The sequence below is a fragment of the Eretmochelys imbricata genome, chromosome 7 (genome assembly GCF_965152235.1).
Source record: "Eretmochelys imbricata isolate rEreImb1 chromosome 7, rEreImb1.hap1, whole genome shotgun sequence".
Lineage (NCBI taxonomy): Eukaryota > Metazoa > Chordata > Testudines > Cheloniidae > Eretmochelys > Eretmochelys imbricata.
In genome coordinates, this window is record NC_135578.1 from 69164991 (window position 1) to 69191054 (window position 26064).

A 26064-nucleotide genomic window follows, 5' to 3' on the forward strand; every position below is an offset into this window, starting at 1 on the left:
TAAATTAAACAATTGTATCATGGACATTTTTAGACATCAGTATTTTATTTTTAAACCAGTGCACTTTAATAAGGATTACGTCATTTGTAAAGTATTTGTCAAGCCTTGTCAGCATTTTTAGAGCTCGTATAATATATTGCTTTATTTGAATGGTACAGTTTCTCTTCATAGCCAGAATTTTTGTTTGACTTATGTTTCTTGTCAAGCTGAAGCACCTGTTGTTTTGCAAGTATTTCTTTTGGGACTGACTTTCAAAGGCAGGCTTGATGTTTAGATGTATGTATGTAGATCACTAAAGGGAAAAATGGCAAGCTGATAAAAATAAGTTTGTGTCAAAACTGACAGAAATCTCTTCAGGAAGATTGAGGCATAAGAATATCTGGAAATAAAATGGCAGACATTCCACTGTACGGCTTAATTAATTTGAACAAGGCCGCAGACATCTGAACACAAAATGTAATGAGGCTGCATCACAAATGAGATATTATCTTTACTGGCATATATAATAACACAGGGTGCACAACAGGGCATGGATGTTTTAGATTAGTAGCTGTTTTCTCACTTAACAAAGAGCTGTGAAATGAAGCACAACATTGGTGGCTTGTTTTACATATTGCTCTAAATATGTCAGCAAACGAATCTCTCTGTTGTGTAGCATTCACCTTCCTTAATTACTTTTGGTTAGGCTAGCCCCTAAATTTCATGCTCAGCTCTGTATGGTTTAATGTTTCCAACCTTTGCTTATCTCCTCCTCCACTGCTACCCTGGGTGCTTGACGTCACTTACTTGGAGCACGAATTGCAGTGAAACAACTCCCATGTATAGTGACTATAAGCATGTTTCTGCCCCAGCAGAATATACTGTAGAGGCTGCCAGGCTTCTTTCCAGAGATGTTCTTACTTCCGTGAAGTATTTCTGACTTGTACTTACTATACATACAAACTGTCCTCACACTTTAAATACCTGTTTGCTTCAACACTTCAGAAAGCTTTAAATATAAAGAGAGCCTTTCAAAAGTACTTACCTTCTGCCTCTGAGATCCTTAATTATATATATGGGTATGCAAACGTTTTTACAATAGATTTTTCTGTTTTGACATTATTATTTTTTACTTATTGTAAAAGGTTAAGTGAGCCCAATTTTTCAGTCGGTTTTATACTTATGTAACACCATTGATTTAAGTGGAATCAAGTCACTGGGACTTGCATTAAGCGAAGGCAGAACACTGATGGATACTTCTTGATTTGTTAGTTACATATGGCATCTAATCAGAGAACAGAATCGATATCAAGTGACTTATCTAACAAACTAAAAACAATCCAAGTTTAAAAGTGTGAATAGTTTCACAAATAGTTCACTGTGGTATGTATGTAAAATATTGTGAAGAAATTCATGAATAATTTTGCATAATGAATGCATTCAAAAACTTCAGTCTGCTCACACATATTCCACAGACAGAAAAAAAAGTTAAATTCAATTAATTATGTTTTATCAATTATTTGCTCATCCCCCCTCTTTCTGAGGAAAACAGTGGCCTCTAGTGACTGTGGCACTGTGAGATGTGTCTTAAGTTATCCTGTGCTGGCAGTACTGTGATTTAGCACATCTTTGTGACAGTGGTATGTTAATAGCCATGGAAAGAGGCAAGATAGTTTCTTTTGTGATGTTATTGCTTTAGGAAGCATAGGCATACTGGCTGTGATTCACGGCAAAGTGCTTGCAGAAGTGAGCTATTACAAACAATATTTTAGCAAAAGGTGTATACAGTTAATTCAGTGAAATTAGACAACCTTATGTGGAATTAGTTGTACAAAATTCCCCTTTCTATTGACTGTGAAAAAATATTTGAGAAGTCCACTAAAAATTATTATTACAACTACAGTAGCACCCATAATGCTCTAGTAGTTTTAAACACCCACACAGGCAGCCAGATTGCATTCTGTGGAGCAGCACTAACACCAAAACTTAAGGATATGTGGGTACATACTTCATAAGTGCCAAAGGAGCCAAAATCCCACTTCCAATAGCTCAGAAGCATCATTGACAGTAAGTGGGAAAGGAGTTCCTAAGTCATTTTTTTAAAAGAGACCTTTGGCTCTTAAATCACTTAGGCACTTTTGATTTTTTCCCCCCTTAAAATGACCAGTTCATTGCACAATGAGTCAAGCCATAGAGGTGTGCAGTAAGATGTTCTCACTCCCTGTGGCAGCAGGAATTGGCATGGGGAGTGGGATCCAGCCAGTAGCGGTATAGAGCAAGTGTTAGGACCCAGCAAGCAGACAGTCAGCAGCCTGGTAGTGATCACGGCCTGGCCCTGGGGAAAGAGGGGGCAGGGCTGCGGGGAGGAGGAGGCTCAGGAGCTGGGCCAAGCTGGGGAGGGCATGGGGGCAGCAGAGGACTGGGAATGTGGGAACAGGGGCTGGAGGGCAGGAGATGGGAGGAGGGTGCAGGGGCACTGTGCCGGTGGAATAGTGTTAATGGTGGGTCCCCCTGTGATACTTCCTGGGGGTACCAGGGCTGGGAGGCACCTAGTTACCATCTGCCCTTAGCGTGAGAAAACCTTGTCTGTGCCTGCTGTGGGTCAGCTCCCCAAACAAGGAATTTTGCCTCAGGAAACACATTCCCCTCTAGTTCTACACAGATTTGTCAGGTTAGTGATAGGCATACAGCAACCTGTGAGCTGTCTGAGTGTCTCCTTGGAGTGCCCAGCCCCTGGTCCACCAGACACTTGCAGTATTCACTTGCAGTATTGTTTCCCAAGAAATGGTAGGCCGCTGCTTACCAGTTACACCTCAGCTCATTGCTCTGCTTAACTCACAGAACTTAAATTTGTGTATAGTTACATCAACTATGTGTTTAGTTAGAGCATAGAGATTCAAATTGTAGCAAGAAGAAGAACTGGAAAGAAAAGGTTACATATAAAATCAATGCACACATTCTAGATACTAGACTTAAATTAACAAGATACTCTCATGTCTAACCAAGTATTGCTCACCCAAAATCTTTGAAGATTTTTACAGCCAGGTTGGCTGTGATCCCTTCTAAGAGGCAATGTGTGAGGGGAAGAGGCATGCAGGGTCACATGGCCCCCCAGATTTCTGCCCGGGTGGGAGTCAGGCTGAGTGTGGATGTGGGGGATGTGCATGGAAAAGGCACCAGCACCCTCCTGCTCCTTCTGAGCCCTGCTAGGAGGCACCCAGAGCAGGGAAGAGAGACTGGGCTAGCAGCACAGCTCTGCCAGAGGGCAGAGCCGGGGGTTGACACCCCTGGGCACATTGGAAAGTTGGCGCCTGTGTCTGTACATACATTTTGCAATAATTATGATGACTGGTCGACTATTGGCTCTCAGTAGAGACCTGACATACCACCCTTTGGTGAACTATTGTGCAGATATCTGACCCAGGGAATGTGAGTAATTCAAAATTACTGTTGGTTTCAAAATTTGCTGAGTAATCTAAACTAAAACTTCACAGGAGAAGGTCAGTTTTGACTAATCTCCCAATTCAAAAAGTGTTTGAGCAACACCAGATTTTAAAATGGTCAAAAACTCACATTTTGCCATTTTGAAATGTTTGAAAAGTTTCATTTAGTAATTTTAGTTAATTTATACTAAATGAGGATTAAAATATAAAAATGTCAAAACGGAAACTATGAACATTATTAAAACTACTGAAATTACTGAAACAAAATGTTTCAATTGACCCAATCCAAAAAATTAATCTGTCATGTACAGACTGTTCACCATGCTATGCTCTTACAGAACTTGTATTTGACTGAGCAATAACTGTTTGTCTACTTTATCTAATGTAAATGTATGAAGAGCTGAAACAGTTTGTCTGAACTCCCACAGACTTTGAACATTGTGTTCTATGGCTCCAATCTTGCAAATCACTTAAGCAGATGCTTAATTTTAAATCAACAGGACTTCACATGCTTAAAGTTAAGCATGTGCTTACCTTTGTGGGTCAAGGCCCTATGTGAATGATATGCCCAGCAGGTGAAGGAGAAAATGTATCCCTCTGACTAAGGGACTGTGGTGAGTGGCTGTAGAACAGTCTCTCTCCATAATCCTTCAGCATCTATCTTAGCCTAGGAATTGGTCTAGCAGTCATGGCTCCTTGTGCTATTTGTTGTCAGGTCCACTGGAACCCCATTTCTGCAGATTCAGTGGTCTCAACACCAACTCTCAGAGCTCTGTACATTGTTGGCTTTGGGCTCAGAGGAGTTACCCTTTGCCAAGCATTAGGAGATTCAGTGCTAAAGGGGTCGTAGAGAGGGCCACATACAGATTAAGTCTAACCGATTCTGAACCCTACCGCACCTTTTTATACAAAACCAGAGAGGGGAAAAAAGATTTTTGAAACTGGTTCAGTGAAAACTCAGCCTGCCAAGAGATTTCTCACAGAACATGCCATGCCTAACATATGCAGGAGGACTGAAAAGGATTTATGGTGGCTGGAGTTATGAGAAAGTAAACAGTTCCCAGGAGGGATTTTGCTTTCTCATTCTTGCCTTTCACAGAGAGATCAGATTTCTCCTATTTTGCCTCGATTTAGACTTCATTTACATACTGACAGCTTTTCTCTCTAGTTTCCAAAATAGCAAAATTAGGAGGACTTAAATGCAAGATAATAAGTTGAGAAATTCAAATGAGAGAGAGAATTTCTCTTCCCTTTTCCTCAGATGACTGCAAAACCCACAGTAAAGGACACAAATGATTTAGTTTGGAGAATGGACTGAGGATAATGACCATTAAACTTAAAAGGAAATGGGCAAGGTTTGGCCACTCAACTCTTTCTTGAAAGACCATTTTCAGACAGAAAGGAGTGTCCAAAAATCACTGTGCAAGAACTGGTATATTTCTTTCCAATTAGTGGACCAGGATCGATCCTTAGAAAAGCTTCCTGATTCTTCAAATATTTGTACTTGTCCTCTGGTGCATTCCTATCCATCTCAGGTTGCAAAATAGCGGACATACATGTGGGGTGTCATTTAGCATCTGGTTTGCAGATGTGCTGAACATCCCAAACTCCTGTTGAAGGCACTGGGAAGTATGGGTACTCAGCCCTTCTGAAGATTGGACCCTTATGCATTGATACATTTTCAACCTTTTATATATAAAATTTTATGATGTAAACATCAGAAATGTCACAAAACTTGGAGACAAATTAATATTTTTGCACCCCATTGTCGTTCCTTACTCTCAGCAATGACTTAAAAGTGTTGGAGGCCCATGTTTTTTTCCTGTCAGAAGCAGCTCCTGTCCTGTTTCCATGTTGAGGAGGAGTTACTATGACTGCTTCTAAAGCTGCATTAGAGAGTCACTATAAGTTTCCCAAGGAGGAGAGCAGAAGAAACAAATTCAGGCATGTCCCAACAGATGTCTACTGAAAATAATACGAAGACATCAACACAGGAAGGTAGCTGTGGAAGGAGCAAATTGCTGGACTTTGCTGTTGAAGAGACGATGAAAGATGACTTTACCCATGTTGGTTGGTGGTCAGGGGTCTGGGCTGGCATAAAGTGAACTCTCTGACTGAGTAGTGGAGCACAGCGATTACTAATTGTTGTTGTTATTCTGATACTCATTTTGCTTCTCCTTACCTCGTAACTACAATTGGGTGTCATTTTTAGCAGCTACATTTTAATGAAGCCCATGGAGGAAAAAGATTAAGGACTAGATCCTCAGTTAGTGTAGCACAGTTGATTTCAGTTGGGTTATGCCTGTTCACACCACCTGAGGATCTGTATCTAATGCTTTATTCATAGTTGCATTCTTTATCCCTTATGCATATTTCAGTGCCACAGGAGACACAGTAAGGATTTACTATCTAGTTTATGTACTGTTAGATATGCAGTTATTCTGTATAGTTGAATATCTTGTCCACACATAATACAAACACAAATTCACTCTTTATCTAGACATTGAGAACTGGTCATATCATGAAAAAAATAGTGTTTGCAGACTGTTTATTGGATTATGGAACAGCTGTTTTTTCAAAGCATATTTGTTCCTTTTTTTTAATGCTGTTTGTAGCTATAGCTGTGAATGTGTTTCTATCTGCATAAATTTTTGCAAATTGTGGTTATTCATACAGATGCCCATATTTGCATGGGATCAAGAATATTCATACATAAACAAGAGTATTCACTGTTCATTATTTTTTTACTCCCATTTATAAAGTTTCAGTCATCTCAGAGGGCAGAAAAAACAAACTAACCATGTATCCTAGAGAGCCAATCACACACCTCAAATAGCAAACATACAGTTTGCAAACATCTCATAAGTTGGAATCTGTGTTCATAAACTATTCAGTGAATATTTACTAATTTACTAAATTACTTATTTACTTATTTACTCATTTATTTACAAATTGGGATTGGTTCTTGAATGATCCACAGACCTAAAAAAGGCCAAAGTTCATTGGATACATTATTTTCTGTGAATCATTTGACCAGACCAATATTCAGCCATGCATTCCTGTGTGTTAGCATTGGTAATGTCTCATATCTGATTGTAAATAAAAGGAATGGGCATGCAATAGTAAATCTGGGTGATTTCTGAAAGCTTTGAGAAACTACTGAAAATGGGAAGGCTAACATTTCCTTTAATAATTACTTTAAAGAACTAGTTTTGAGAAGCTGTTGAGATAAGAAGAGAAAAGACACAAAAATGAATGAGAAATAGCAAAGACATAATGAAGGAATTTCAGACCAAAGAGGTCTATCGCCAGTGGAAGACTTGAGAAATATGTATGTGGGATAAATCGAGAGACATAAAAAGCAAAAGATCTTGTCTGTGCCTCCTGTATTTCACTTTTAGGCAATGAGTAATAAAGTAGAAATAGTTTGAGATCTTTCCTTCTATCCTGGTGTAATGCTGTCTGAAAGCCGAACTGAGGGGGGAGGTAGTGGGGCAATCTACAGTATACTTTGAGAAGACCGTAACAGACAAATGTATAGCTCCATTATACCAGCAGTGTGTTCAGACAAGTAATGCAAGTGCCTTTATGAGCTGACTGCTTGTTAGTGAATATAGTCTAAATATTTTGACAGTGAATATAAAGAGGTTTACAGTATTTGGTAGTCGAGGTAAAGAATGAACTTTGAAGAGACAGTTAAGAGGTATGTTTCAGGTAGCATGCCTAGGGAATTAACTATGTGCCATGCTAGCAATGTGGGGCATAGCACACCTAATTCTCATTAAACCTGATAGAAAATATATTATTTAGCTGCAGTAGTCATTTAGGCTGGGATTTCCAAATATGTCTAAGGGAGTTAGGTGCCCAATGAATTTTAATGGGATTTGGACAATTTTTAAAGAATTTCAGTCTTTGGGAATTCAGAATAAAAAGTCTTTTCAGAGCCTGATTCTCTCTCACAATAAGGTCCTTTCACACTGCCCGAATGGTCTAAAGGGACCTTAGTGTAAATAAGAATCAGGCTTGTACTATTTGTATACCGTTTGCTTATCTTGGGTGAAATTTTCCCCTCTAGAAAGGCCCAGTACAGGGTCTATGCATCGTGTAAGCTCCCCAGTGCTGTGCCACCTTGGTCTGGAGGGATACTCACCATTAGACATACACTGTTCCTCTTGGGCTTAGTTCTCCATACAGTGATGTACAGAGCCAGGCTGGGGTGCAGAGTGAGGACTGCCAGGGGGCTGATAATGAAACCCTGATTCTGTGCTGTCCAGCCAAGGTTTATGTTAAAATTTCAGGTGAACAGTTTACAGGGTGGCAGCTTTATCTTCCTTCAGCCCGGAATGGGGCACAAATGAAGCTTTGCCCCACCACCCCTGCTCCCCTTCTTCCCTTGATGCTGATCTCTAGCAGACAAGACAGCAGCAGTGGGTAATGGAGCTGGAGCAGGAGGGAGTTTTCAAGGGGGCTGTCTGGCCGGCATAAGTCCACTTTGCAGTACTAATGCTGCCCAAAATGAACTCTGTAAACTGAAGAATTGTTGTTAATGAGCATTGTGTATACAGACAAGAGTGGCAGAATATGAAAGGGTCATTGTTCTATTTCCTTAGGTGTACACCAGTGATACCTATGTCCAAACTTGTTTCTCTTATTGCTATTTTGTACAACTGGGAGTTTTGATTTTGTTGACATTTCCATTTCAGTAACTCCCTTTGTCAGCTTGTTACCAACTATAAGTTCCTTCTTTGCTCCAGCAATGGGAGAGTCTCTGGCATTGCTACTTATTATTGACTCTGGGCCAGATTTTCAAAGCACCCAGGACTAGGCTTTCAAGGGCTCAGCAGTCTCAACCTGAGGGGACCAGATTTTCAAAAAGAACAGGTGTACTTGTGGCACCTTAGAGACTAACAAACTTATTTGAGCATAAGCTTTCGTGAGCTACAGCTCACTTCATCCGATGCATCCGATGAAGTGAGCTGTAGCTCACGAAAGCTTATGCTCAAATAAATGTGTTAGTCTCTAAGGTGCCACAAGTACGCCTGTTCTTTTTGCGGATACAGACGAACACGGCTGCTACCCTGAAACCAGATTTTCAAAGGAACTCAGCTGCCCGTAGCTTCCATTTTTACACTTACGGCCAGATTTTGAAAAGAGCTCAGCATGGTGGGTACTAAGCAGTTTTGAAAATCTTTCCACTTGTTTTGGTGCCTGAATAGGCATGCAGAGATCGGTGAAAAATCTAGTCCTATGCGAGTTCAGCCTGCATTACCTACTGATGGTTAACTGCTGCAGCAGTTTTGTTTCCATTACCACTTGTATTTCATTTACTTTTGCTTTGCTTTTCATTCTGTATTGCTTCCACTTTGCAATGGCAGAGGCAGAGCTATTGTTATCTACCAGCCATGACTATTTATACGCTGTGATATTGATCTCTTCTTTCACTATTTGTTCTTCTACCTATTCAAGAAAAGTAGTGCACAGTAAAAAAAAAAAAAGTTTTAAAATAAAAATATTGCCGTTATAATAGAGTGGCAGACTTTAAGGCTGGGATCCTACAAATGCTTCCTAGACAGTTCTGCTCAGAAAGGACACACAGTTCCTATCAGCTAACCAAGGGCCTACTTAGTGACATAGTCACCTGATATGTAAAATTGAGGAGCACTGCACCTTCTGGTGTGGCCTCGATGTCTCATATTGTGGAAGCTTTTCCTCATAGGAACATAGAATGGCAGTTGGTATGATTCTCACACTAGAAAGAGCAGTCATCCAGCAACCTTCACTTCCCTCTCCCTTCATATTTCTTACGTTTCTGGCTGGGGGAGCTGGCTACTAACCACCTTCCCTACAAATATTTGTTATGCAGGAGATTAATGCTCATGCCACCTCTTGGGCAATTTCAGTATTTGTTTCACCGTTCCCTTCTGCCTTGCTGTGAGACCTACAAATTGTGAGCATTACTTGCAAATGCTGGCTCAGCAGCTTTAGGTTTATCCTATACTGCTTTTTTACTCCAAAATGTGCACTCTCCTTCATTCTGGGTTCAAAAATATCCATTGGGATTTCCCAACTCCTACTATTCATTGTACTAACCAGGTATTGATTTTTTTTTTCCATTCCATTACATGGTTTTGAACTCCTCCAGCACATCTGTCTGCTCTTGCATTTTCTGTATGACATTGCATGCAGTATTGCACTTCAGTCATTCTAACTAGCGAGAAAGGGAACTTCATCCAGTCTGACCTCTCCTCTTGGGAGGTATGGAGCTCCTTGAACACCTAAGGCTCAAACCTGGGAGACATGGATCACATAATTCCAACATAGGTTGCAGGTAACCTGGGGAGAAGGAATATTTGTGCCATTTTTGTGAAGACCTTTTAGTTTAATCCAAAGAGGAAACAATGTGTGGTGCTTACATGTTGACAGTGCCTCAGAACAGAAAGAAGGGAGTTTAAGCAGATAAAGGTTTTATTGGGTTATTTTTTAATCTTTACACTTTGTGGTGCGATGACTACATTCTTCCATTGCTGCATTTTAACCTGGTGGTAGAATTTAGTGCTTTAACTTTGATACAATCACAGTTTGTTTTACGATTTTGTATTCCCTTTTAACGCTCACTGCAGACTCAAGTACTGGATCGTATTTCCCTTTTACTGTTGCATATTAAAATACACTGGTGATTTTTATGATATTCCCATGTATTAGGGTTATATTTTTTTTGGCATTTGATTACTCTATCATTTTTAGCTTCATGAAAGGGAGAGGGCTATTAGTCTGTTGCTCTGAATATTAATATAGGACGCTTTCCCCCTTTATCTTTGCTTTTTGTGTTGTGTTGCTTCCTGGAGGGGAAGCCTCTCCAACCCTCACATTAATTAAAGAAAAACTGCAGCAATTTTTTATAATGCTTTAGATAAAAACATGAATACTTGCTAAATAAAGTTCTTACAAATGCATCTGCACCAGTCCGCAGTGGCTTCAATTGAATTATTTGCTTTGGGTAGGCCAAAGTGTGTGTAGCTTGGAAAATAGATTTTCAGAACTTTTAAAAAAAATATTTGTCAGAGTATCACTACCTCTTGAACATCAAATGGTTTCCCAATGGAAGTTGCCGTCTTACTGATGCTTCCCACCAGTCAGATGGTGTAGTGTGGGCCTCAGAATGTGCAGCTTCCTTTTGAATACATGGGAAAGCGGTATTTTCCCAATGAGAGTAAGGTAAGTTCTGTGTCTATCGCTGTGTGTTTGTACAGTGCCTAGCACAATGGACCCCTGCAGGCACTTCTGTGATAAACATGATTCATAACTAAGGTTGCCAACTTTCTATTTGCAGAAAACTGAACACCCCCACCCCACCCCTTCCCTGAGGCCAAGCCAGTGCTCTGCCCCTTCTCTGAGGTGCTGCCCCCACTGACTTCATCACCCCTCCCTCCATCGCTCACTCTCCCCCCACCTTCGCTCCCTCTTATTTACACTGGGCTGGGACAGGGGATTGCAAGGTGGGTGGAGGGCTCCATCTGGGATTGCGGGCCCTGGGGTGGGGGGGCTATAGATGAATGGTTTGGGGTGCAGGAAGAGACTTCGGGCTGGGAGTTGGCGCCGAGGGGTTTGGAGTGTGGGAGGAGGCTTTAGGCTGGGGTTGGGAGTTGGGGTGTGGGAGGAGTATGGGCTCTGGGCTGGGAGTGTGGGCTCCAGAGTGGGGCCAGAAATGAGGGGTTCAGAGTGCAAGAGGGGGTTCCAGGCTGGGGAAGGGGGTTGGGGTGTGGGAGGAGGTATGGAATCTGGGATAGGGGTGCAGGCTCTGGGGTGGGGCCAGAAATGAAGAGTTCAGGGTGCAGGAGGGGGCTCTGGGCTGGGGCAAGGGGTTGGGATGTGAGAGGGGGTGCGGGCTCTGGGAGGGAGTTTCGGATGCAGAAGGGGGCTCGGGCTGGGATAGAGGATGAGACATGCGGGCTTACCTCAGGCAGCTCCCAGAAGTGGCAAAATCTCCCTCTGGCTCCTAGGTGGAGGCGCAGTCAGGTGCCTCTGCACATCGCCCCTGCCTGCCTGCACCACCCCGGCTGCTCCCATTGGCCAAGGTTCCTGGATAATGGGAGCTGTGGCGCTGGCACTCAGGGCAGGGGCAGCGCACGGATCCCCCCTGGCCGTTCCTCAACCTAGGAGCCAGAGGGACATGCCAGCCGCTTCCTGGAAGCCGCGCGGAGCCAGGCAGGTACCCTGCCTGCCCTGCTGCAGGCAGCCAACTGGACTTTTAACGGCCCGGTCAGCAGTGCTGACCAGAGCTGCCAGGGTCCATTTTCAACCAGGTGTTCCCATTGAAAACCGGACGCCTGGCAACCCTGTTCAAAACAATAATTTAGTTTTTTTAACAACACTGAAAGTTCCAGTTTTCTCACAAATTCAAAGAAGAGCTGCACTTTTGAGTCCTTTTTGAATCAATTTCTTGGCATGTGATTTATACTTTGAAATTAGGCCTTGATTCAGCAAAGCACTTGACCACATGTTCCATTTTAACTGCATGCAGATATCAGTGAGAACTAAACAATGTGCTTAGTTTAGCCTGGCTAAATTGGGGCCTAGATTCAGATAAAGTACATTTTATATTGAATGTAATGAAAGAAAAGTCAAGGGGAGTTGGCTACCCAAAAAATTCCTAACTGTCAGAGTGGTTAAGCACTGGAATAAATTACCTAGGGAGGTTGTAGAATCTCCATCACTGGGGATTTTAAAGATCAGGTTGGACAAACACCTGTCAGGGATGGTTCAGATAATACTTAGTCCTGCCTTGAGTGCAGGGGACTGAACTAGATGACCTCTCAAGGTCCCTTCCAGTTCTATGATTCTATGAAAAGTCTCTTTTCTATTCATTATCTGTGAGTTCAACAAATCAATTGTGCAAGTAATAGAAAACTTTTCATAATGGCCATGAAAGCACTTCCAGCATGAATATTCTAAATAATATTTATTCATGCTAGTGTTCATGATACTTTTACTTGCAGCAAATACAGCTTTGTGGATAAGCTAATGAAAAAGGAGTGGCAAACATCAGCAAAGTAAATAAGTTTTATTCTGAGGAATGCACCTGAATACTTTTTGGCTGTGTTCAGCCTGTTCTCACACAAGTCTGTCTAATATTTCGTTGTAAATTACACCGTTGAAAAGCAAAATAATTCTGGTTAACTCCCTGCAATAGTGTGCCTCTAATTCCAGTCAAATTCTTGCTATACATTTTTTTAAAAAATTACAATAACAATACAATAAGAGGTTTACAAATACACGACAGCCAACATGTTCATAAGTCTCACTCTGTCTTTCATGTGTTGCCATTATGCCTCTGTTATGGTTCATGTGGTGTATTAGATGCACTGTGCACACTATTTGCACAGCAATGTAGTCAAGATACAAATAGATGATAAAGTCATAGAGTTAAAGATAGAACAGTTGTTTTAGACCATCCAGTCTTGCTTTACTGCTTTATCCTCTTGTTTTACTGCTTAATTTCTTGGCTTTTCTAGTTTAAATTCATATCTTTTCTAATATTATATTAACATGTCTTTATGTAGTACATCTGCTCTATTTTAAACAATTATGCAAAAAAGGAAGGAAACCCTCCAGCATGCAATTGGAATCCTACTCCATAGTATTTCATATAATTCCTCTCATTACTATCGAGTGGGAGCCATTAGAAACTCAGTGGCTGTGTCAAGATTTTGAGCTGTACCCACTAAATTTGTAATGGGCCCTTCTGTTGTTACAGGATTCCAGTGTACTCTAAATATTACAATTCTCTTCTTTTCAAATAACAGGCAGCATTTAAAATGACAAAATTACAATGAAAATCTTTAAGATACTTCTATATTCTGTAAATTACTGGAAGTATCACACCAACATAGACCACTGCATTTAAAAAGTCAGTCCTTAATCAGTAATGGATCAGATGATTATGTATCACTTGCTTTTCTACCATTAGAGATAACTAGAGTTTTCAAACCAAATTTTCAGCCTACATCTATAGACAGTTGCACAGAAATATTTAACGCTTCTGTGCACTCAGGTGCTAGAATGTTTAAAGTGTCCATGCAGATATTTGTACCTATAAATTATGGGTGCCTGTATGTCTGTGTAAAATCAAGCCATTTGTCCATATTGCACTTCATAGGGTTTTTACATATTCAAGAAGTATTAGATAAAATCATGCAGTCCTTTCTCTTTAGTAGGACTCCTGATGGAGTGAGGACTGAAGATCATGGCCAATAGTTCTGATGCAGCCTGAACCACATCAGACAGCAGCATATGTATTCACTGACACTTATTAACTGACATAGCAGGTGGCAGATGTATGGAGGTGATTAAGTGAGTTTGCTCTAGATTCGGTTTGGTAAGGAGCTGATATCCCTGTATACCATTATGTGCTGCATTGCCTGAAGAGTTAAAATGAATGAACTAGTCCTGAGTTTAATAGTAATGTTGTTATTTTAAATGATCTCATTGGAAAAAGCTGATCTTATTTGAAATTATTACTGATTTTGATACTAGAGGCTACATCCTCCCCTGGTATAAAATCAGCATAGCTTTGCAGTAGCTTGCTGTTAATGGAGCTGTGCTGTTGAGGATCTGGTCCTATTTTTTTTAAAGAGATTAACAGGAATTAGAGAGAAAGAGAGAAAGAAAATAACTTTCAAAGCATCAGAGGTTTCTTTTCCAGATAATATTTCTAATTAATATTGTAATAAACACAAATAAAAGCATTGGTGAGTCTACACCTCTTACCAGAGCCTTGGGAAACCAAAGTTTCTTGACTTTAGTTGCAATCATTTTAATGTTCATGTAGGGTTTTCACAGATGTTGTTTATTTCTCAACAGCCATCTCAAGAGCAAGTGGTGCCACTCTTTTTCTTGTTGCCATGAGAATAGTATAACATTTTAAAAGGGTGGAGGGAAATTTTCATTGCTTTAATTACCACCCGCTGAACAACTGAACTGTAGAAAAATAAAATAAAATTGGGGAGAGGGAAAAAAGGAGATGATGTTCCCAGGAGCCATTAACAGTATCAGGAGAGAGAAAGTGAAGAATGCAGCTGGCTGATCATTTATTACACCATCTTTAGGAAAAAAAGAGAATTAAAACAAAAACAAAAACAACTTGGCCATAAGCAATGTAGCATTTCTAACCTACCAACCAGCTCTGATGCCTGAGAAGAAAAGCAAGCTCTGGCAAGGAAGATAGGGTTGTGTGAAAGCCTGCAGTGTTTTAACTGTGGAAGTTGGGAGCAGGTGAACAGATTATTTTGAATTAAATGAACTGAGATTAAACATGTTTGGTGGTGTATGCCTGATTGTGATGGTCATTCAGACCCTGAAATATCCTCAGCTCAGTGTTCTCCAAATTATGTATGTCCTTCTCTTCTTTTATTCCCCTGCTGTAAAGCTGTTGGATTGCACACTTCCTGTTACTCCCAAGAAGGGCCCCAGGACAGTTCTGTCACTGTAAGAAGAAAGAGTGTAATCACAACCTCCCCTGCCACACACTTGTGTCATCAGCAGGATTTAAACCTGGGAATTGTAGCATCTCAGCACAGACCTTGACCACTTGAATTAATGGAGTAACTCCTTTAAGTGGTAGCAGAAGTAGGCTTTTGTCCATCAGTAGGCCAGCCCTTGGAAGGAGATGCAACATACGCACTATGAGATTGTTGTAAGAGTACCTTACCTGTGTATTTTCTAGTAGAGGTAACTGTTGTTTATAAGAGAACCAGGCTCTAATCACTATTAAATCTTTTGTTTCTATATTCAAATTAGGGCAATATGACTGAGGATTGGATCTTTGCCTCAACAAGTAGTTTGATTTCAGAACTAGTTTCTGTGTCATTCTTGGCACATAGCATCTTATATTAGGATTTAATGATGTAGCTTCACATAATATATGTCACATGGATCCATAGTGGCACTATTCTTCCTTTGAACTGTTCAACGAGAGTAATTTTTAACAATTCAGATCTGAACACTTCTCTTTTCCTCCCTAACAACATTCTTTTGATTTTGTGAAATGGACTAATTGACTTGTTAGGCTGATCATTTGCATGTCATTTCTAAACAGATGCATATGTCTGCCTGGTTTGCATGTTTAGTGATAAGAGAATACAGTGCTTTCCAGAAAGGAGGCTACTGTTCCCATATTGTAGTCCTCATTTAGCCAAGCACTTAAACATGTGCTTACTATTATGACGTACTAGAGTAAAGTCTACCAGGCCCACTTAGAATGGGGCCCCATTGGGTTAAGCACAGTACCAACATAAGAAGAGATTGTCCCTGCCCCCAAAGAGCATGCCATCTAAATAGGCAAAAGGTGAAGGAAAAAAAGAGGTGAAATGACTTGTCTAAGGTCACACAGCAGGTTGGTGGGAGAGCTGGGAATAGATCCCAGGTTTTCTGAGTCTTATTCATAAGAACATAAAAATGGCCGTACTGGGTCAGACCAATGGTCTATCTAGCCCCATAACCTGTCTTCTAACAGTGGTCAATGCCAGATGCTTCAGAGGGAATGAACAGAACAGGGCAATTACCAAGTGATCCATCCCCTGTCATCTAGTCCCAGTATCTGGCAGTCAGAGCATTAGGGACATCCCTAATGCATCCCTGACCATCTTGGCCAATAGCCCTCGATAGACCTATGCTCCGTGAATTTATCTAATTCCTTTTTGAACCCAGTTATACTTTTGACCTTCACAACATCCCCTGGCAATGAGTTTCACAGGTTGACTGTGTGTTGTGTGAGAAGTACTCCCTTTTATTTGTTTTAAACCTGCTGCATATTAATTTCATTGGGTGACCTCTGGTTCTTGTGTCATGCAAAGGCATAAATAACACTTCCTTATTCACTTTCTTCACACCATTCATGATTTTATAGACCTTTATCATGTCCCCCTGCTTAGTCGTCTCTTTGCCAAGCTGAACAATCTCAGTCTTTTTAATATTTTCTCATATAGCAACTGGTCCATACCCTTCTCTGTACATTTTCCAATTCTAATATATCTTTTTGAGATGGAGCAACCAGAACTGCACGCAGTATTTAAGGTGTGGGCATACCATGGATTTATATAGTATCATTTTGATATTTTCTGTCTTATCTATGCCTTCCTAATGGTTCCTAACATTCTGTTAGTGTTTTTGACTGTCACAGCACTTTGAGTGGATGTTTTCAGAGAACTATCCACAATGACACCAAAATCTTTTGAGTGATAACAGCTAATTTAGACCTCATCATTTTGTATGTAGAGTTTGGATTGTGTTTTCCAATGTGCATTACTTTGCATTTATCAGTATTGAATTTCATCTACCATTTTGTTGCCCAGTCACCCAGTTTAGTGAGATCTCTTTGTAACTCTTCACAGGCTGCTTTGGACTTAACTGTCTTGTAGTTTTGTATCATCTGCAAACTTTGACACCTCACTATTTACCCCTTTTTTCCAGATCATTTTTGAATATGTTGAACAGCACTGGTGCCCATACAGATCCTTGGGGGATGCTGCTATTCACCTCTCTTCACTGTGAAAACTGACCATTTATTCCTACCCTTCGTTTCCTGTCTTTTAACCAATTACTGATCCATGAGAGGAGGCCCTCTTATCACATGACAGCTTACTTTGCTTAAGAGCCTATGGTGATGGACCTTGTCAAAGGTTTTCTGAAAGTCCAAGTACACTATATCCATTGGATTACCCTTGTCTACATGTTTGTGGACCCCCCTCAAAGAATTTTAAATGATTGGTGAGGCACGATTTCCCTTTACACAAGCTATAGTGACTCTTCCCAAACAAATTTTATTCACCGATGTGCCTGATAATTCTATTCTTTACTATAGTTTCAACCAGTTTGCCTAGTACTGAAGTTAGGCTTACTGGCCTGTATTTACCAGGGTTGCCTCTGGAGCCTTTTTAAAAAATCACTGTTACATTAATTATCCTCCAGTCATTTGGTACAGAGGCTGATTTAAGAAATAGGTTACTTAGCACAGTTAGTAGTTCTGCAATTTCACATCTGAGTTCCTGTAGAACTCTTGGGTGAATACCATCTGATCCCAGTGACTTATTACTGTTCGGTTTATGAATTTGTTTCAAAACCGTCTCTAATGACACCTCAGTCTGAGACAGTTCCTCATATTTGTCACCAAAAAAGAGTGGCTCAGGTTTGGGAATCTCCCTCACATCCTCTGCAGTGAAGCTGGATGCAAAGAATTTATTTAGCTTCTCTGCAACAGCCTTATCTTCCTTGAGTGCTCCTTTAGCACCTCAGTCATCCAGTAATTGTTTGGCAGACTTCCTGCTTTCTGACATACTTACATTTTTTTTTTTGCTGTTAGTTTTTGTGTCTCTTGCTAGTTGTTCTTCACATTCTGTTTTGGCCTGCCTAATTATACCTTTACACTTAACTTGCCAGAGTTTATGCTCCTTTCTATTTTCCTCAGTAGGATTTGTCGTCCAATTTTTAAAGGATGCCTTTTTGCCTCTAACCGCTTCTTTTAGTTCAGGGTCCTATATGCACTGCCTCTCCTTAAATGCCGAATCTGGGCCTGTGTATATAGGGAATCTACCATGAGACACTTCTGCTTTGATTTCAGAAGGTATACTCTCACCTACCATAAATTGAAATTTGTTCCTCAGATCACAGTTATTAATACACTAAAGTATAACAAATTTACACAAGAAGTGTGGATTTGAACCATTGGATGCCATTGAGTGCTCGAAGTGTTTGTGGGATTCTGTAAAAGAAATGCAGAATCTTTTATCCCCATTAAACTGTAAGCTTGGGACTATACCCATTCGAATGCATTGTATGACATGGCTGCCTAATCATCATAGTGATTTCCAACTTTGTAGACATACTTGAGCTAGCTCTCATCATACCAGCTGTGAGAGTTCGGTCTTGAACCTGGGCCCATGGCGCCCCAGGCAGTGCTCGGACTGTGGCCACCACCTAGTAGCTCCCTGTAACCCATGGAGAAGAGAACTAGAAGAGCTCTAGCTCACTTAATGCTCCTCCTACAAAGCTCCTTACTGGGGGAGATGTCTGGCCCTACCGACTGTCTTGGATGTACTACTTAAGCCCAGAAAGAGTCAAAGGAAGTCATCTGAGCATGTAGGTGGATTCCTGCTTGGCTGTCACTTAGTCCCCTGAATCCTGTGCTTTGTCTTCCTGCCTTCCAGCTCGTTCCTACCCTCCTTATCCCAGATCCTCCTCCACTCCAGGTTCCTGCTTTCCTGCCCTGCTCCAGATCCCTGCTCCTCCACCTTATCCCTGACTCAAACTTGGCCCCGGCTTGACTCCTGACTTGGGATTCAACTCTTGGCTGGAATCCTGACTCAGGATTTGACCACTAGACTTAACTGCCTACACCTTGGTCCTTACAATAGTGTGCCAAAAGAAGTGGTGTAGCCAACGTAGCTCAAGCAGAGGCGAGTTGCAGAATGGGTTAGCTCTGCCAAGTAAAAACTTGGCTGAATCCTGTGGGCATGTATTCGTCATGGCTGGCCTGTGCTGCTATTCTCTGTTCTACCCCAAGTACATTGTAGGTTGATGAAAATTAGCACAAGTATGTCTCCATGAGTTGGCATCATGCCCATAGCTCATAATGTAGCCATAGCTATAGACTATAATTTGATAGACTTATCATATGTTGATTAGAGCAAGTTTAGAATACTATTTGCAAAGAAGTGAGTTGCACTATCTACGCACATTAATTTACTACTTTTGTCATATGCTTATCCAGAATTGATTTAAAAAAAACAAGAGAAGTTAGTAGAGATGGGCTGGAGCTGTTGTTAAAATCTGATCCTGTTTTCTAGAAGACAAAAGCAGACATATGTACACAAAAAGGGGGAAGAAAAGAACAGCAAAGATTTAAAAAATGCAGGTTCTGTCTCTGGTGTTGACTCTTACTTGCAACCTCACTGCTGGAAAACACACAGGCATGGCACTTGGTCTTATTAGCCACTCTGAGACCTGGCAAATTCATGCTACCATCGGGCAGTTTAGGGCATTTCATTTAGTTGCTCTCTCTGATCCCAGGATCAAGCAGTGTTGCAAAATATGCAATCTTGAACTGCTAAGACAGACTTGTAAGACAGAAGGAAAAAGAAGAGAGATAGGAAAGAGAAGAAATAAGTCAGGGAAGGAAAAGGATGCCTGGGGTGAAGTATGGGGATGAAGTCTCACATCCCAGGTGGCATTTGGGATCTAGCCAAAGCTGGTGGAAGTGGCAATGTCATTTGGCTGCCTCTCTCTGGTCAGAAAATCTTTCAAGATTAGAATGAGGAAGGTCTAGAGTCCCAGGAGATGGTAGGGCTGGAAGTCATGAAGGTGAAGCTCGCTTTTTCCCCTCCTCTCACTTTTCAGTCAGCCAGCATCACACTCCATTAGATTTTCCCAAAAGAGTCTCTCTTTGAGGTACCTCAAAGGGAGTGATGGGTGGAATAGCCCATCCTCTTATTATTTTGTGCACCAATTAGGCCTGATTACCAACACATCAATTTTGGTTCACTAATTTCTGATCCCACACTTCTCTTGTTTACCAGGCATATTCTTAACACAGTCCTTGAGTTTTGGTTGGACTAACTCAGTCTTTCTGTCTCCTTTTTGCACCTTTTCTCATCAACATTTATTATAGGTTATTATGACAGTTTATGAGCCTTCATTCAACTTTTCATAGTTGAGCTCACAATTAGAGTAAATTTGTAGGCCCAGTTATTACGACAGGGCATAGCCCAGTTATGTGGATGTTTCTGATTGTACCTTTCATTGGGTATTATAGGGTTCTATATTACTCTCTGTCTACATTCAGAACTCTCAACAATGTCAATTTTGGGTCCCTGATTGAGATAACATATGACTCTTGTCCTCTAAAGAAAGTTAAGGTCTTTCTAAACTAAAAGAAACAAAATATTTCCAGAACTTCCTCGTTTGGGGTGAGATTTTCAAAGCTACCAGGGAGATTTGGACACTTTTATTTTCCATTAACTTTAATCTGATCCCCCAAATGGTTTTGAAAATCCAAGCTTTGATCTTTCTTGAATCTGCTAAATAAGTTAGTGGTCATTAGCTAGCAAAGAAACTTCTCCTAGCTGTGAGCCAGTTGCTCAATAAGGGAGGGGGAGAAGACAAAGATATAACCTCATTCCTCTCCATATTGGCCTTTGGAATGAGCCACCACATAAAGTTGAGCAGTCTGCATAATGCTACTGAATGGTGCAGCGTGTAACTCTCATGCATACCAAGCAGCCCCAGGGAGATTGCATCTCCGGGGACACAATCTTTCTCCCTGTCTCCTGAAGGGCATTGCAACCCTTCAGGAGTCTGGAAGTGGTGTTTTGTACAGTCAGAGATTCCAAGACAAGAAGGGGCCATTGTGATAATCCAGTCTGACCTCCTATATAACACAGGCCATAGAACTTCCCCCAAATAATTTCTAAAGCAGATTTTTTAGAAGAACCTCCCATCTTGATTTAAAAATGGTCAGTGGTGGACAATCCACCATGACCCTGGGTAAATTGTTCCAATGGTTAATTACTCTCACTGTTAAAAATTTACACCTTATTTCCAGTCTGAATTTGTCTAGCTTCAACTTCCAGCCACTGGATCACATTATACCTTTCTCTGCTAGATTGAAGATTGCCTTAATTATTAACTGCAAAACATTTTGAGATGATCAGATCAGAGGTACTATATTACCTGACGAAAAGTATAATTATAATGGCCAATAGCCCCTGAGTACCCATGATACAGAAACTGCAACCCCTGGACATTCCGGTGCTTTATCTATTCTGATATTGCCTTTCTTTCAGTGGCTTAGAATGTAGATACTGAATCCGGAGACTAAATGACCTTTTCTATTTAATTCATTTCTCTAGGGGTTGTATTTGTGCACATCTTTAGGAGAACTGTGAGGACAGTGGGGATGTGGTAAAACAGGTGGAAATAATGTTTAATAATCACATAAGTAACAAATTAAGCATGCAGAATTCCATCAAAGACAGGTAATAATTACTGAGTCCCCTGAGCTGTAACCTCCTAGCACAATCACATTCCACTGTAAGTGCTTGAACACTTGAGAGGCCTTGCCCGTTTCAGCTTCATCTCCCCCTTTAATGCACGTCTATTTCATTTTAATTACTATGTTCTTCAGGGCCCATTATGTGATGACTGTGGCCTCTTTCTTCTTGGCAGGTATTATTAGCCGCCAGGAGGCAGAAGAGCTGCTAATGAACAAGTCTGAAGGAGCATTCCTGGTGCGGGTCAGTGAGAAAATCTGGGGCTACACCTTGTCTTATCGCCAACAGAGTGGGTTCAAACACTTTTTGGTGGATGCTTCGGGGGATTTCTACAGTTTCTTGGGCGTGGATCCCAACCGGCATGCGACACTCACGGATCTTATTGATTTTCACAAGGTATCACTTCTTGTGGAAAGATCAATCACTGAACTCAGCAGATTAATAAATTAAAGAGGAACCATGTAATTTGAAAGCAACCTAGAAAGTGGAAATAACCATAGTGAAAAGCTAAACGAGTGTACATTGGCTCTAGTCAGAATGTACAAATTAAACTTCATACACCTGGAGTTTTGTTTCTCTGCTGAAGTGAACCAGTGGATTTTTTTTTCCAGTTTCAAAATCTTCAGTATCCATTTGTGTCCCATTCTAACCAGCTTTGTATGCACTGCCTGCTTTGAAGGACCAAAAGATGCATTAATAGGGACTGGCAGAGCTAACACTTTCTGAACTTCTTTGGTCTGCAAAATTTGGTTGGAAATATTACAAGAAAAGGGCTTTTAATTTAGTTAAGTTTACCATGAGCCTTTGACAACTCTACATGGCCAGGAACTGGCTCTTCTGGAAGTTGTGCTTCCTACGGGCCAGTCTGTGACTAAAAAGCAGCACAGTTTTTGATGGGAAAGGTTATTTTTACTTTCTCATGTGTCTCTGTTCATCAATTTTTCTTCTGTTTTTCTCTTTATCCTCACCCATATTGTTCCCTTCTTCTATAGAATTTCCTTCACTTTTCCTTCTCTCCTGTTTTGGCTCATCTTTGTTTCACTCTCATTCCAGTGGACTTTTTCTCCTCTGACTATTTCCATATCCCATTTCTCCCCAGACAACATGTAAGGAGCTTTCCTTTTCTTCCCCTAATTTCCCCTCTTCTCTGCTCCCAATTTCCCTTCCCACTTCTCTCTTTCTTGAGGTGCCATGAACTTCAGTTTGTAGCACCTCTGCAGGCTTGCTCCACACATACGCACACTCTATTCCTTCCCCCAGTGAACCTCTTGTTATTACTTATTATACTGAGCAACAGAGGGGAAATTCTTCTCTGTGACACTGGGGTAAATCTGCAATAATTTACTAGATTTACATCAGTTTAATGGAGATGAGAAGTTGGGCCTACACACGAGGGCACCGCAGAACATGACAGTTCCTGCTTGAAGGAATTTACACTGCAAGTAAGAAACAGACCATGGAGTCAGAGCAGAGTGTAATATTCTACATAAATAGCTTGGGACAGATTCCTGGCCTCTCTCAAGAAATGGCACAAGAAGAGGTCTTAAAACAGCCTTAATGCAGCAGCTGAGAATTTAAGTAGCATAGGAGAAATGTGAGCCTGCCTCACACCTTCTATTTGTCCACTCCAAAGAGGGGTGGGGCCAGAGTGCAATGTGCTCCAGTGATCCTGGCTAGAGGAACAACTCCTCAAGACCATTATCCCCTGGCACAAGGTAGAGCAGCCATAGATGGTTCTAACTTCAGTTCGGGGGGAGGGGACGGGGCGGTAGAAAGGTGGCATAGTGCTGCCTATGCTGTGGATCTAGCCCGTTATACGTACAACACAAACCCCACATGATAAGCAGAAGGAAAGCTGAGCCTAGACACCTCTATTTTATTTTATATATTTGAAGAAGCCTTCATGCTGGCTATCTTTTTCAAAGTCAATGCGTCTCTTTGTACTGTCTCCTACAGAAACAAGCAGCACCTAGATGGGTATATTGGAGAGGGACTCTCAGGAGACTCCTGGCCAGGGATAGAAGAGTGCGTCTACAGTTGCACAGCTGGCACTTAAACAAGGAACTCAGTCCCTCAGGCAGGAGTTCTGGCAGCCGTGATGTCTCCTCCTCTTTTTTTGGGGCAATCAAGTCTGACAAAAGTTCCTGTATTTCCCTTGTTTTCTCCTTGCCCATCATAGGCAATAACCACACAAGACAGCCCATCCGTCAGCAAAGAGAACAAGGGCACCTGTCAGAAGCAAAATGTCTATTAAGGCCAGACATTAAGGAAAAAATATTCCTGGGGGGCGTCCCCGATGATAAAATTGACAGGTGTGGTTATGACAGGCTGATTAGAGAAGCTGCTCTTCCTCTAAAGTGACCACCCAGTTCTCTTTTAATTGCCTGGCTTAGTGGACATATGTAAAACTGGTCAGTTTGCTCCTGAGTGTCAGTTCCTGTCTTCCATATCATCGTCCTGAAACTTTTCTGTCTGCCCTTACCTCTGAAGTGCACTCTCAAGTCCTCCACAGCCTTTTAATGGCTAGCGACACAATGCCAGAGGATGTGAAAGCAGCACAATGAAAATTACCATAATCTCTTCCAGATCCTGCCCCAGTTCTGTTTTAGATGAAACTCCTTCAGGAAAGTTCCTGGTCTTTTGTCATGGTTAAGATGAACTGTAGGTGGATTCATTTATCTTCAGAGCCCAAAGTTTACTGTGATCCCAAAGACCACAGCAAAAGCTGTAAGAATTCAGAGCCAGCCACCAGCACTAAAGGGGCTAGGAAATAACAGTAGTACAGAGCTTGACCCTCTTTCCTCTTCTTTGCCTCATTCTGGTCTTTATTTGGAGACACTGGTTAATGTGGATGTTGGGAGATTGTCAGGTCAGGTAACTACTACCCAACTTTACAGCCACAAAAGATCACGTGGCACCAGTCAGTCTAATGTTTATATGAGTTTTTACAACCAGTAGGGTTTAGTTTTGCATAGAAATATAGTGTTGAAAGCAGCAAACATTATAATTAAGTTGAGAGTGGCTTTCCCTACTAAACCCCTGTCTCTGCTTGCCCATAACTTTCCCACAATGTTTCCATTTGGATAGGAAATTTCCATACTTGTTTTCAACCCAACATAGTGATTGGGCATGGACCAAGACTGGGATTTTCAGTGGGGCCTAAAGGAGTTAGGCACTCAAATTCCCATTGAGTTTAATTGAGAATTGGGTACCTTTGAAAATCCCAGCCCAATAACTTGGATCTAAATTTGGATTCAGCTGCATTCCTAACTTTGGGATGTTCTGATCTATGGTTTTGCCCCATATCTAATCCCTAAATCATTTTTAATAGACTAATTAAATTGTTTCAGTCATTTTAATTCTAAAACAGAATTCCCTTGATTTATGCAACTCTTATTTTCCCACTCAATTTTTACTGTATTCTAAAGTGCCAGTTTATATAATGAATAACAGTCTCTACGCTAACAATGGAAAATGGTTTAGTTTTTTATTCCATTCTTTTTATATTGGCATACAGTTATCAGAGGGTGGCACAGATTATGCAGAGCACTAAGAAGGATGTGGAACTAGCATGATCCTTTCCCCTGTGTGGAATAGGGAATATCAGTCCCTGTATAAAGGAGAGGTAAAGAAATAGCTGGTTTTTGTATGGGCAGCTCCACACCTTGAAGAGAGAGGAGGAGCTGCTGGTATCCCAGTGTACGTTTTATCAGGTGCACATTTGTGTGTCGACTTAGAATTGCAGATAATCATTTTTTAAGATGTGTAGTTGGACAACAGCAGCCAGTTTTTCATCTCACCAAAGGGTTGGTCCTTACTTGAATTGGGTGGGGATCTTCTTTTTTGCCGTGGTTTTGTTTCTCGAGGGGACAGGAGAAGGCTGAAGTACTTTTGAATGATACTGTAAATGTCCTTTTATCTTTTCAGGAAGAAATTATCACATCCTCAGGTGGAGAGTTACTACTGGAACCATGTGGACAGAGGAAGAACCCACCTGACTACAGTTCTTTATTTGAATGACTGTTTTCAGTCTTTAGGACTAGAATGAAAATCCTATGGATAGTTAAAATAGTATGTTAGTTATCAAATCTTCAGTCCCTAGCTGTTTTTGAACAGCAAACTACCACCACTAAAAGGTCCTAGAAGCAACCGTTTGATACCTGATTTGTGGTAATTATTTATGTCACCAAGAGTTTAAAGATGGGAGAATACTGACTGACTACAGGTGAAGACAGTCCCCAGTGGTCCTTCTAAGAGATGTGGTCAACTGGCATTGACACTCAAGGTTATTTTAATTTTTCAACTAATGTCCAGGGTTGAAAATGCTAACTGACATGGCTTTAAGAAGGAAGGTGAACTACTCTATGCATTCATAAGACATTGTATGAAATACTAATATGTTGAATTAGGTTCTTTCCTCTGACATCGAGTTTGCTAGTTTCCAATGACAGTCTCATCAGTCAGTCTTGCAGTTTTGCAAATGGACTTTAAAAACTTGTGTAATTTGTGATATCTTATTGTTTACTTTCAAATTCAGGCCTATAAAGTGAAGTTTCCCTCAGAGCAGACAGTCCCCACAAGACCCTGTGCACTATTAAAGA

General features: G+C 41.0%; 1 protein-coding gene across 2 annotated transcripts in view; it reads left to right on the forward strand.

Annotated features, from left to right (window-relative positions):
• SH2D4B (SH2 domain containing 4B) overlaps window positions 1-25483 on the forward strand; it is a 105649-nt gene extending 80166 nt beyond the window's left edge. For both annotated transcript variants that reach the window (XM_077822633.1, XM_077822631.1), the window contains 2 exons: window positions 21639-21859; window positions 25391-25483. In XM_077822633.1, coding sequence (XP_077678759.1) covers window positions 21639-21859; window positions 25391-25483 — 314 coding nt within the window. The remainder of the gene's footprint in view (window positions 1-21638; window positions 21860-25390) is intronic.
• The last annotated feature ends 581 nt before the right edge of the window (window positions 25484-26064 follow it).